The 13,773-nt window shown below is 52.8% G+C and overlaps 1 protein-coding gene across 4 annotated transcripts in view; it reads left to right on the top strand.

Moving 5' to 3' along the window:
* Positions 1-9,413: 9,413 nt before the first annotated feature.
* BCR (BCR activator of RhoGEF and GTPase) overlaps positions 9,414-13,773 on the top strand; it is a 120,949-nt gene continuing 116,589 nt past the window's right edge. For all 4 annotated transcript variants that reach the window (XM_066260040.1, XM_066260038.1, XM_066260039.1 and 1 more), the window contains exon 1: positions 9,414-10,931. In XM_066260040.1, the coding sequence (XP_066116137.1) occupies positions 9,617-10,931 (1,315 nt within the window). In that variant the 5' untranslated portion in view covers positions 9,414-9,616. The remainder of the gene's footprint in view (positions 10,932-13,773) is intronic.

Here is a 13,773-nt window from a genome sequence, read left to right as displayed (position 1 = left end):
CCCCTATCTCTGCTTCCTCCTCTGCCTCCTTCCCCCCAACCATCTTGAGGTCTGATTCAGTGGAATCCTACTCTAGGCAGCCTGGCCCTTGGGCACTGTTTTTCTTACATAAGTGTCCCCAGTCAGGCAGTCCCAGCCCAGGACTGGGACCTTGGAAAGTGAATTATCTGTATGGCCCCAACCATGTCTAGCCCTCCTCAAAGTCCCCAGCAGAGACAGGAAACTCAACCCCTTCCCTCATTGCACCCAGCCCCCCACCCCCACCCCATGTAGTCAGTCTATCCCCAGTCTCAGAGCCACTTGACAAGGACCCTTCGCAGGGCACTGGCCCTCAGCCTCCTTTAATCACAGGTCCTGGGTGCCTGCTTGCAGCACTCTCCTCCCGGCCGTGCCTGGGACCTCTGGAAGGGAGGAGAGGCCACAGATCCATTCAACTCCCATTTCAGTCTGGGGCAGGGGATGGGAGCCACTCGTAGACGAACCTCATTCTCCCGAGGGACCCAGGATGTCTTAAGCAGGGAGATGTAAGGTCACCCAAGAGCTAGGAAACTGGAACATCGAGGACAGATCAGTTACATTCACATGTTCACTCATCATACGAGTAAGAATTAGCCAAGGCGGGAGAAGAACAAAGAGCTCCAGGCCTGAGGGACTGCAGAGGGGACACAGCAACTGACTGAGAAGGCCCAGGGCAGTTACAAGAGAAGGAAGGTAGGGGAGCTTTCAGAAGCAGCGGCATACATCTCAGAAAGGGGCCTCCTGTTCTTGGGGAGAAGGGCTCCTGGAGATGGTGGGGTACACTGCCACCCAGGAAGCCCAAGGCTTTGGCCACTGCCTGAGACAAGACACCCTCCCAGCAGCTCTGGGCTACTCTGCCATCTGCTGTGGCCTCCCAATGTCACTTTCCATATGTCAGGCCTTCCCCGGAGGGAAGTTGATCAGCAGATGGGAACTGTGGCTGTCACACTGCCTCCTTCCAGGCAGAGCAGATCTTTCCCAGACTCCACCCCCCAGCCAAATGCCTCCCCAGTATTCAGGGCCACCAGCCACCTGTCTGAGCCTGTGCCCCAGGCGTCTATGGGAGCTGTGGGTCTGGTGCACAGGCCCTTTGATCTGCTTGCTTCCCACTCACTCCTCCGGGAAGCAAAGCAACCCCAGGGCTCCCTTGTCCCTCCCAGCTGAATGGCACCCCCTGGCCTGAGGGTACTCTGGGCCTCTGACCATTGGCAGCCACAGCCTGGACCATCTCATTGTCCATGCTTCAAGAACAAGCTCATCTTGTCCCTGCCACTCTGCTCTCATGAAGGCTAGAAGGCAGTCAGGATACTCCCCTGGGACTCCCTGGCTGTAAGGGCCTCTGGAAGGGAGGGGAAGCCATGGATCCATTCAACTCCCATTTCATTAATAACTGAACTCCCATTCATCAATAATTGGTTCTGCAGAAGGTAGGTAGAGTTAAGCTGCGGGGGCCTGGGAGAAAAGGCCCACACCCTCACTCATTTGGTGCCCTTGGCCAGAGAAGTTCCACGGAGACCTTCTCCGCTCCCCACTGTGGGGCAGGAGCTGAGAGCCGGGAGGAGGTGCCCAGCCCGGCATTGTCCAGCACAGAGCAAGCAAGCAGGACTGAGGAACAGCTTGTATTGATTGCCCCAGTTTTCAGAACTTGCTCGCAGCTCCCTGGGGCTGATAGAAGATGGATGATGGATGACAAATGACAAATGGGGGTCATGCAGCCACCTCTTCCTTGAAGGGAACCCTCCTCTGGCCTCTGACCCCCAAAGTGGGTGAGGATGAGGGTACAAACAGGACAGGGAGGAACAAGAAAAGGCCTAGCCTTTCCAGTGGCCTCAAGTAGGTCTTTAGGCACAAAGCCATGACATCTTTATAATGCCACACCTGACAATCCTCACTGATGACACAGTGGTTGGAAGGAGCACTTTGGGACTCAAGCCAGCTGGACTCATGCCTCTTTTCCAGGTGATGGTTGTGAGGGTGGAAGGAAGTCACCTCTATGGAGCCCCTAGCCCCAGGCTGGGCAGCTGCAAGAGCTGGGTGGATGGGAGCCCTGAAAACTGTGTGACTCTAAGTGTCACTGGGCCCATCCATGCAGTGCTTTTGGTTTTGTTTTTTTTTCTTTTCTGTATTTTTCTGAAGCTGGAAACGGGGAGACAGACAGACTCCCGCATGCGCCCGAACGGGATCCACCTGGGATGCCCACCAGGGGTGACGCTCTGCCCCTCCGGGGCGTCGCCCTGCCGCGACCAGAGCCACTCTAGCGCCTGGGGCAGAGGCCAAGGAGCCATCCCCAGCGGCCGGGCCATCTTTGCTCCAATGGAGCCTCGGCTGTGGGAGGGGAAGAGAGAGAGAGAGAGGAAGGAGGGGGGGTGGAGAAGCAAATGGGCGCCTCTCCTATGTGCTCTGGCCGGGAATCGAACCCGGGGTCCCCCGCACACCAGGCCGATGCTCTACCGCTGAGCCAACTGGCCAGGGCCGCTTTTGGTTTGGTTTTTTGTTTTGTTTTTTAATTTTTTTTTATAATTTTTATTTATTTATTCATTTTTTTTTTTTAGAGAGGGGGAGAAGAGAGAGAGAAAGAGTGAGAGAGAGAAGGGGGAGGAGCAGGAAGCATCAACTCCCATATGTGCCTTGACCAGGCAAGCCAGGGTTTTGAACCAGCAACCTCAGTGTTTCCAGGTTGACGCTTTATCCACTGCGCCACCACAGGTCAGGCAGTGCTTTTGAATGAATTAGAAAAAAGCATCCTTGCAGTTCCTCAAAAAGTTAAACACAAATTGCTATATGACCCAGAAATGCCATTCCTAGATATTCCCTAAAGAATTAAAAACAGGGACTCAAACAAATACATGTACACACGTGTTCAGAGCAGCATTATTTGCACAAGCCAAACATCCACTAACATGAATGAATAAACAGAATGTGGGCTATCCAGACTATGGAATATTCTCCAGCTTTAAAAAGGAGTGAAGTGTCTCTGGCCAGTTGGCTCAGTGGTAGAGCATCAGCCTGGCGTGCGGAAGTCCCGGGTTCGATTCCCAGCCAGGGCACACAGGAGAGGCGCCCATCTGCTTTTTCACCCCTCCCCCTCTCCTTCCTCTCTGTCTCTCTCCTCCCCTCCTGCAGCCAAGGCTCCATTGGAGCAAAGATGGCCCGGGTGCTGGGGATGGCTCTGTGGCCTCTGCCCCAGGCGCTAGAGTGGCTCTGGTCGCGACAGAGAGACGCCCCGGAGGGGCAGAGCATCGCCCCCTGGTGGGCAGAGCATCGCCCCTTGGTGGGTGTACCGGGTGGATCCTGGTCGGGTGCATGCGGGAGTCTGTCTGCCTCCCGGTTTCCAGCTTCAGAAAAAGACAAATAAATAAATAAAAATTAAAAAAATAAAAAGAAGTGAAATACTGACTCATGCTACTCCATGGTGAACCTTGAGAGCAGTATTCCAAGTGAAAGAAGACAGTCACAAAAAGCCACATATTGTAAGATTCTATGAACTATCCAGAACAGGTAAACTCACAGACAGCAAGTAGATGGGTGGCTGCCAGGGACTGGAGGGAGGGGAAAATAGGAAGTAACTGCTTGACAAGTATGGGGTTTCCTCTAGGGCAATACAAGTATTTTTAACTAGGTATAAGTTATGATTTCACAATGCTGTGAATTGCCAAAATGCCTCCGACTTTTTCACTTTAAAACGATTAATTTTATTTTATGTGAATTTCATCTCAATTTTTAAAAAGCACCCATTCCTCAGTGCATTTGATGTCCATCTGCTAGAAAACTGTGCAATAAACTGATTTTGTAAGAGCAAGGCATCTTTATACAATTGCTGTCTCCGCCAGGATTCATATCTACCAGATCTAAGCTGGGAATGGTGTCCCCTTTGATGTGTGCCCTGGCGCAGCGCACATCCTGCCCAACTGTAGCGGCCAGCCCTGCTCAGGAAGCCTCCAAGGAGGGCAGGCAGAGGTGTCCAGACCACTATAAAATGAACAAATGAACATTTGAAGAATAAGTCAGTCCCTTCCTGGTTTCACACGAGTGGAGGCTTCTGATGTCAGATGATACAAAGAACACAGGCTCTGCAGCGGGAAGGCTGGGTTTCCAGTCTGCCCTCAGCCGAAGGGCTGGGGGACCCAGGAATAGGTCTTCATGTGTGTAGTGACGGTAACTCCCTGGGCTAGTGAGAAGATTGAAGATGCTAGAAAAATGCTCAACCTTAACCCTCAGTGAGCTGGACCAGGGGCTGCTTAACTTATCCACAGAGATTTTTTTGTTTTTAATAATAACAGCTCTATTGAGATATAATTCACATATCATACAATCCACCCATTTCAAGTATACAACTGAATGGATTTTAGTATATTCACATGGTTATGCAACCACCACCTCTCTCTAGTTCTAGAACATTTTCAAAAAGAAACTCAGTGACCATTAGCAGTTACTCCCCATTCCTCCCATCCCCCTATTTCCAGGTGGCCACCAGCATACTTTCTATTCTGTAGATTTGCTTATTATGGACAGTTTATGTAAATAGAAACATATTAACACATGGCCTTTCGTGGCTCACTTCTTAGCATAATTTTTTCAAGGTTCATCCATATTGTAGTATGTATCTGTACTACATTCCTTTTTTATGGTCAAATAATATTCCACTGTATGAATATACCATTTTCTGTTTATCTATCTATCTATCTATCTATCTGTTGATGGAGGCTTGGGATGTTTCCATCCCCAGGGCATTGGAAGCTCTGCATTCTATCCAGCGGAGGGTGGTTCTGGGTCCTGGCCACTTTTTCCTAAAAAGGAAAAGGGCTGCCTTGGGGGTAGAGTTTTACTAGAAGCTGGGTCTGGGCTCATGGACTACTAGGGCTGCTGCTGCAGGTGTGTGACCCTCATGGGGCTAGACCCAGAGTCCTTCCAACAGAGGGGCCAGCAGCCGTTAACAGGGACCCTGTCCTGCTCACTGAGTCTGTACCTCTCTGTCATTTCCCTGGCCAGTGCTTTCTCAGTCTCTCTGCCTCTACTTTCTCCTAGTTCAGCCCTGCCCTTACACAAACACTAGCAGTTCACCAACAATACTCACATTTCTGTCTTGAGTCTTGACCACTCCTCAGTCCCCTAGGCCCACACTCTCTCTGCCTGACTCCTCCCTGTAGAGGGGCCATGGGCACCCTGTTTCCCTGACATGGTCAATAATCCTCTATCTGTCCTGTAGCTGGTCCTCCTCTTTCCCACATCCAACCCATCTGCAAGTCTAGAACAGTAGTCCAACCCCGTCTCTCCATTGCCCTGCTTCTACTCTCGTCTGGGTCACCAAGGCCATCCCACCTGGACCAGTGCCATGGCCCCAACTGCTTGCCTGATCCCACCCCGCACCTGTCCACACAACAAATCTAAGCCAGTCACTCCACTGCTTACGGCAGCTACTGTGGCCATCTGAATTTAAATTCATTAAAGTTAAATCAAATGAAAAATTCAGTTCAGTTACAGCAGTCACATTTTAGGTGCTCAGGAGTCACATGGGGAAGCTAATGGCTGCTGCATTGTTCACCACAAAGTATAGAACATGTCCAACATGCTGGAAAGTTCTATCAGAATGTGCAGGGTCAGAACCTTCCAGGGGCTTTTCCTTGTGTTTAGAATAAAACCTGAACTTTTTTAAATATACATATTTATTAATTGATTTTAGAGAGACAGAAGAAGGGAGAGAGAGAGAAGCCTTCATTTATTGTTCTACTTTAGTTGTGCATCCACTAGGTCACCTCCCATATGTACCCTGACTGGGAATTGAACCTGTAACCTTGGTATCTTGGAACAATGCTCTAACCTACTGAACTGGCCAGGGCCAAAACCCAAACTTCTAACAACTCTGGAAGGCCCTGCTTCGCCTTTAATGTCACCTTCTGCCACCCACACCAGCCTTATCTCCTAACCTAGACGTTCCTTAAACACACCTACAACTTCAAAGTCTTTCTGTCTTTGCCTTTCTATTTGTTGTTCTTAGAACCAGCTCAAATGTTACCTCTCCAGGCAAGCCTTCCCCAGACCTCTGCCTCTCCCTGGGTCCCCTCATGGTACACACACCTCTGCTATGGCCTGGCTCTGCCTGCCTAACCCATTCCTCCTCCACACATGGGCCCTGTCCCAGTACAGCCCAAGCTCTACGTCGATCAGGCATCCCTGATTCGACTTCCCCGTGCAGTGGGACACTCCTGCTTATCAGCAGGGCTGGCAGCCTCTTCCAGACTACTCTTGAGGCGGCTATGAGGAGTCTACTTATCAGTGCCGAGACCAACTGCCACTGGAGGAAAGACACGACCACACACAAGTTAGTTGCAAGAATCACACAGGCAATTTATTATTCACAAATCCTTTTGGCGTGCCTGGGTACAGCTTAAGAGGGCCCCATGGGCGTACTCCTCTTGGCTGTCCCTTGGTCAGAGCAGCGTGGAGACAGTCACATCAATGTTGGAGTCTGGGTGACTACTGCAGCAGGGGGGCCCCTCAGCTTTAGAACCTTTTCTGACCAACACCTTCTAACAGGAGTCAATCTACAGGATTATCACCTCAAACCACCTTTTTTGGGAGTTCCTCACAGGGAGCCCTTTTTATGTTAATCTACTGAAATGTTACATTAAGCCACTTTTAAGATGTTCCTAGGGAAGATTCTTATTTATGTTAATTTACAGAGTTATGACCTCCAGCCACTTCTTAACTATGTATAACTTCACACACACACTAACTGGGCCCTGCTCCAAAGTCAGAGTCTGTTTATTACATCTGCACTCACTATATTAATTCCTATCTAGATGGCATAACTTTATAAATTTTCTTTATTAATTTTAATATTATATTTTATTACTTTTATATATCTTCCATATTTTTTATATTTCTATATATTTAATTATTATTACATTATGTTACTACAATATGCCCCTCTCTCCCTAGGCTGTGTGCTCCTCAGGGCCACACACATCAGATTCCTCGTTCACTGGCGCTGGCTAATGTGCTGAGCACTGGGCAGTCATGGGTAACAAGACAGAAAGATCTCTGTACCCCGGAGTGTAGATCTAGCTGGGGACAGTTAGCAAACAGGGAATTACAGAGTGTTCTGTGTCTGCACTCCACATTCTTCCTTCCTGCTCCCTTCCTCAGGAGAGATGGATGATAAGGAAGCTTTGCAGGAAAGGAGCAGAGCCCCAGGGTGGGATTGCCCTCAGAGAAGGGGCCAAGGATGGGAGAACTGTCCTTGGGGTCAGAAGAAACTCTCTCACGGGGAGATAGCCACTACATTGTGTCCTTATACTCAACAACAAGCCATTTGGGAAGAGAACAGAGCCTGCAAATCCAAACTATAGATCTTTAGGGTTTGTGAACTAGGTTTGTTTTATGTCTACAATATGTAAGGTGGGGCTAAGTTGGGGCCTATAAACCAGAGAAAGGGACACCTCACTGATAGATTAAGTACCCCCTGCAACTATTCTTTTTATTCCCAAGGTGGTAATTATGTCCCTGACGAGCCCACAATTCTGCTTGGAAACTGAGGGACTACTTCAGCAAGAGATAAAAGTAGTTTATGGTTTTCAGATTCTCTCTATTGATAGCCAGGGAACGGGGTTCTATGTCTGCCTGACCCACTTGCTGGGAGACCTGAGCAGGCCATCCTATGAAGGCAGCTAATATTGATCATGAGCCCTGGTGTGCCATATTCTGTGAGGTCAGGATTTACTATACCCATTTTAAAGAATAGGTCACTGATGATGTGAGAACTGCTGCAAAGATTCCTGCCTTCTCATGTACGGCCCTACAGGCAGTAAGGTAGAGAGGCCTACAGAGGGCAGCAGTGAGCTGTGCCTGGAAGTATCTGCAAGTCCCACCCCAAGGGTTTTCCGTGACACTCCCAGGGCACCAACGTTAACAAGCAACGGAAGGAATACCACATGCCATATAGAAATGTGTTTTATGTTTGTATCAACTGAATGCTTTACATGCAGTGCACATAGGATTTTACATATGAGGACAAAACAGGCTCAGACAAGAGAAGGGGGACTGCCCAGGTCATGATCCTGAAGTGGGGAAGGAAGACCTGAACCCTAGACAGGCAGCACTGCCCCTGGCCCTGGGTTCTGTTCCTCTGGATTAGAAGTCAGAGCATCTCACCTGGGTGGCACTAGATCTGGGGGGAGGGCAAGATAAGCCCTCACATCCACACAGGGACAACAGCCTCAGAGGCAGGTAGCTTTGTTCTCATTTCAACGCCCAAGAAAATGAGGCACAGAGAGGAAGAGGTGGTTAGGATTCACGCCCAGCTCTCTGCTTGACAAATCCTGGGTTATGTTTTTTTTCTCCCCTCACTGGGAAAGCTGGTTTGTATATTTTCATTTTGGCCCATCCCTACATTGTGCTCTTTGCCGGGTGTCTAAAATCTCTGGGCATCCCTGGGGTAGGAGAAAAGATTGCTTCACTGCTCACCTGGGCTGTCCTGTTTTCCGCCCAGATCTGCTGGTCACAGTGGACGCTAGCATCTCCTTTAGAGGGAGACTAAACAGATAAGGCAATTCGGCAAAAATTACACTGGCCTCTGGAGCTCAGGTGAGACCAGGGGGAAAACATTCTGAACAGGACAACAGGCAGGGTAGACGTGAACGCTGAGTGACCTGGGGCAGATATTCCTATTACTTCTGGGGCAATTCCCTGTGGCAGTTGTTGCTTCATGACCCACCCCAGGTCCACATCGCTGGATCCCCACTAGCACACTGGGGCTGCTGGCATTGGCGGCCCAGCCCGGCCCTTCTGGCCTCGCTGGACGACCTGCCCCCCTCCTGCTCCACCCTGACGTTGCTGTGTGCCTCAGGACGTGGGAAAATGAGGATCCAGGCATTCCTGCCCCAGGTGTACAGAAGGGCCTCTGCGTCGGACTGCAGGGTTCGCCGCTGGGGCCTCAGTTTCCAATCAAGCGCTGAGACGAGGAGGGCAGTGGCTCCGTGAGGGAGCGGCCTCCCAGCGGCACCTACCCTCTCTCAACGCCCCTCTTCAGGCGCCTGCGGCGCGGCCCCTTTAAGAGGCCAGCCGGGCTCCGTCAGCCGCCGCGGCCACCGCCCCCCGGCCCTCCCCTTCCTGCGGCGCCGAGTGCGGGCCAGGCGGGAGTGTGGCCAGAACGGGCCGGGCCGAGCGCAGCGCCCGGGGAGGCGGTGGCAGCTTGGACGCGGGCGGCGAAGAGGCGAGAGGAGAGGAGCGCGCAGGCGGCAGCCATAGACTAGCGGAGGCCGGCCGAGCGGTGGGCAGCTTCGGTCCCGCCTGCGCGGAGCAGCCCCGCACACAATAGCAAAGCGCGCAGCTCGCGCTCGCTACCCCCGCCCTCGCGCGTGCCCGCCCCCCCCCCCCCCCCCCGGCGCGCCCAGTCCCGAGCCCGCGCCACCCGGGGAACTGAGCCGCCGCCTCATCTGCCGCCCGGGAGGAGGTGGGCATTGTTCGTGGGTCGCCACCACCGCCGCGCGGGGCCATGGGGGCCGCCGGGCGCCCCGGGCCGGGCCTGGCGAGGCCGCCGCGCCGCCGCTGAGGCGGGCCCCACGAGTAGCCGGGCGGCGCAGGTGAGACCAGCCGCGCCATGGTGGATCCGGTGGGCTTCGCCGAGGCGTGGAAGGCGCAGTTCCCGGACTCGGAACCGCCGCGCATGGAGCTGCGCTCTGTGGGTGACATCGAGCAGGAGCTGGAACGCTGCAAGGCCTCCATCCGGCGTCTGGAGCAGGAGGTGAACCAGGAGCGCTTCCGTATGATCTACCTGCAGACGCTGCTGGCCAAGGAGAAGAAAAGCTACGACCGGCAGCGCTGGGGCTTCCGGCGCGCGGCGCAGCCCCCCGACGGCGCCGCTGAGCCCCGTGCGTCCGCGCCGCGCCCGCCGCCCGCGCCCGCCGACGGCGCCGACCCTCCGCCCGCGGAGGAGCCCGAGGCCCGGCCGGACGGAGAGGGGTCCCCGAGCAAGGCCAGGCCTGCCCCCGCCCGCAGGTCTGGGGCCTCTGCACCTGCCGACCGGGATGACCGGGGGCCCCCCACCAGCGTGGCAGCGCTTAGGTCTAACTTCGAGAGGATCCGCAAGGGGGGCCAAGGTCAGCCCGGAGCGCCCGACGCCGAGAAGCCTTTCTATGTGAACGTCGAGTTTCACCATGAGCGCGGCCTGGTGAAGGTCAACGACAAAGAGGTGTCAGACCGGATCAGCTCCCTGGGCAGCCAGGCCATGCAGATGGAGCGCAAAAAGTCCCAGCACGGCACCGGTCCGGGCCTGGGAGATGTGCCTAGGCCTTCTTATCGGGGGCGCTCCTCTGAGAGCAGCTGCGGCCTCGACGGCGACTATGAGGACGCCGAGCTGAACCCCCGCTTCCTGAAGGACAACCTGATTAACACCAATGGCGGCAGCAGGCCCCCATGGCCTCCCTTGGAGTACCAACCCTACCAGAGCATCTATGTGGGGGGCATGATGGTGGAAGGGGAAGGCAAGGGCCCGCTCCAGCGCAGCCAGAGCACCTCGGAGCAAGAGAAGCGCCTTACTTGGCCCCGCCGATCCTACTCCCCTCGGAGCTTTGAGGATAGTGGAGGCGGCTATACCCCGGACTGCAGCTCCAATGAGAACCTCACCTCCAGCGAGGAGGACTTCTCCTCGGGCCAGTCCAGCCGCGTGTCCCCGAGCCCCACCACCTACCGCATGTTCCGGGACAAGAGCCGCTCACCCTCACAGAACTCACAGCAGTCCTTCGACAGCAGCAGTCCCCCCACGCCGCAGTGCCAGAAACGGCACCGCCAGTGCCAGGTCGTGGTGTCAGAGGCCACCATCGTGGGAGTCCGCAAGACAGGGCAGATCTGGCCCAGTGATGGGGACAGCTTGTCGAGCAGGCTGCCTCAGGACAGCACCTTTCATGGAGACACAGGTAGGTACCTCTTCCAGCTAGATGGGCACACCTGCATTGTGACTTGTGACTAGAAACCTTTGAGCCAGAAGGAGGGAATAGAAGAGGGGACGTTGGAGGGGGATGAATAGGGAAATACTTTGGGGGGCAAATTTCTGATACTGTTGTGGACAGGAAGGATTCCTGCTCACCCAGTGCCTGGACAAACTATTGCTGCCTTCTTCCTGAGTGCAGGTTCCCAAGTGTTTGGAATGGGATTGGCTTGTGGGTGGAGGGTGTGTGTGTGGCATGATAGGCGGCTTACTCATTTGGTTCTAAAGTGTGTGTTGCTTATGGACGGGGACCAAGATGCTCCGGGCAGTCATCTTCTTGTTCTCTGATCCCTCCACGCTAGGCAATGGGGATAGTACAAAGAGCGGTCATCTCTTCCACCTAGATCAGATGCTTTTACCAAGGATTGGTCTGTGTTTTGGGCATTGCCTGCCCTTCCTGTCCTGGAAGAGTTATATGACACATTTGGGGAACTCAAGATACACTAGCTACTCCCACGTCATAGAAGCGTCAGGTTTGCTTGGTAGCCAGCATCCCAAACACAAGTCACAGCAGGGAAAAATACAAATTAGAAGGAAGTCAAGTGACAGGTATTTCTGACTTAGTGGGCCACCAAAAATCAATGGGGTACAGTTTTCATCCATGGCTGAGCCAGAGCTACACCTGTTCTGATCTGACTGGCTTTGATGGGAGACTTCACCCGTCTTTAATCACCCATAGGCTCCACTGTGCATCTCACCCCAGCTTTATTTTCTGATCTCTCATTGGGCTCCTGCCTCATTGTCCCAAGGACGAGTGCCCACTGGGGCTCATTTTAGGCTCCCAATCTATGGTTCAGTCCTGACCCTGAGATAAACCTATGGGATTGTGTATATAACTTCTGGACTGTGTACAAATACCATTGGCATTGAGGCAATCGCACTGAGTTTTGAGCTCCAGGCTCAGTTTGTAATGGGGGTAAGGAGAAGGTGGCTGTTTGGGTGGGTAGGCATGGGAGTTTGGTGGGGCAAGGAGAAGTGTGAGGCTGTCAGGACTCTCCGGGAGTCCTGGTCCCTATTGGGCTGATCCAGTCTTCCACTTCATTGATTTTCCTTTTTCTGCTGATGGAGTTGTATGTGCTTCATTCCTCAGAATCCTCTTGAAACAAGTGAGGCTATTTTTGGCTCTCTGAGCAGCCTTCTTGTGATCAGCACTCTGTTCTGTTTGTTTTAGGTACATCCAGTTGATGTTTTTACATTTGCAGCTGGGGGGTGGCTGTTACGTGCTGCTCGGTCGGACCTGTGGCCTGGCCCAGAAGCCCCCGACGCCCTTCATTGAGGGGGTGGAAGGCTGTCGTGTTTAGAAACCTGCTTTGCGGACAGATCAGCTCTTCCGGGTCTGAAGGATTGCCCTGTGGTCACTGGGCACCAGCCTTGTCTGGCCAGCTGTTGGCCGAGCAAGCTAGCTTGAACTGGCCTGGGGCACTGTGGTGGAGAAGAACGTTATTAACAAAGAAAATATCCGATCTGCAATCTGAAACAACATGCTGTTGTTGGTAGAGAATTCTGAGTTTCCAGAACGTGAGTTCCACTTGGATGGAGTATGTTTCATTGGGCCTTCTCAGAAGCCCTCTCCCCACTCTCCATGGCTCCTCGGGTCTGCCTCTGAGACCTTACACAGGGTAGGTTATCAGGATAGTATCAGTTAATTATCAGTTAATTTTACAACTTGTACTTGACTTTCTGGATTCTTCTCTGAATGTCCTCAAGGTCCCACATTCTCTTGTTAGGTTTTTTTAAACTGGTTGTTTTAGCTCTGGGAGCCTTTAAACTCTGCACCTAGCACTCTCCTCTGAGGTTGATGGCTGGCGGGGAATGAGGGATTTTGCTCTGCCTCAGCCATCTGCCTCTATCCCAGCTGTTTACTGATGTTCTTTAGATGTGCCTCTGAAAAGGGACAATGAGTAAAATGACAGTGTGGGGTGGGTGCAGAAGTCACCCTAATTCTTTGCAGCAGCAGACTTAGGGGCCTGGATCCAAAAGCTTCAGAATCCCTTCGGATAAGTGGGTCCTCATATTTCTGAGCTGAGGGCCTCTGGTGTTTGAGAGAAGGAGCTGAAATGATCACAAGCCACACTGGGTGCCAGGCATGGTTACAGTGTGCTCCATGTAGGGTATCTCTAGGGTTTTTACATCACCCTGTGGTGGGGCTGCCCATCTAGAGGTAAGGATGCAACCAGGAAATGGCAGAGCTGGAACTTGGGACCTCTGTGGGAAGGCAGAGCTGTTCCTTCTAGAATGTAGTGGTCTTAGGGTGTTCTTCCCACTGCCCTACTCTGCTCCTGAAAAGCTTGACTGGGTTGGTCCAGGGCGTGGGTCAATGACAGCTATGAGCTCTACTGTGTGCCAGCTCTTCCCTTTGTACTGTGTGTTCTACACAGAAGGAGAGAGTGGTCCTGGCCATCTGGGAGCTTACAAGGCAGTGGGAGAAAGGAGCTCTCACATCAGAGGAATGATATCAGGGCAACCTGCACAGCACTGGAGAGGGACCTTGCCCATCAGTACAGTCTAGCAGTAGAGAGGGTAGCTGTCTGCTGCGAGGAGCAGTGGCACAAAGGCTCAGGGACACCCATTTCTGCCCTCTGTGCCTCTGGACTGGGTGCTTTTCTTGTGGTGAAATATATATATAGCATAAAATTCACCATCTGAACCTTTTAGCCATTTTACTTGCAAAGTTAGTGGATTTAAGTGTATTCATATTGTTGTGCTACCATCTCCAGAACAGTCTTCATGCAACACTGAAATTTTATACCTACTGAATTAACAGCTCCCCA

Source organism: Saccopteryx bilineata, chromosome 2 (assembly GCF_036850765.1).
Source record: "Saccopteryx bilineata isolate mSacBil1 chromosome 2, mSacBil1_pri_phased_curated, whole genome shotgun sequence".
In the NCBI taxonomy this organism is placed as follows: Eukaryota; Metazoa; Chordata; class Mammalia; order Chiroptera; family Emballonuridae; genus Saccopteryx; species Saccopteryx bilineata.
This window is presented reverse-complemented; position numbering and strand designations above follow the sequence as displayed.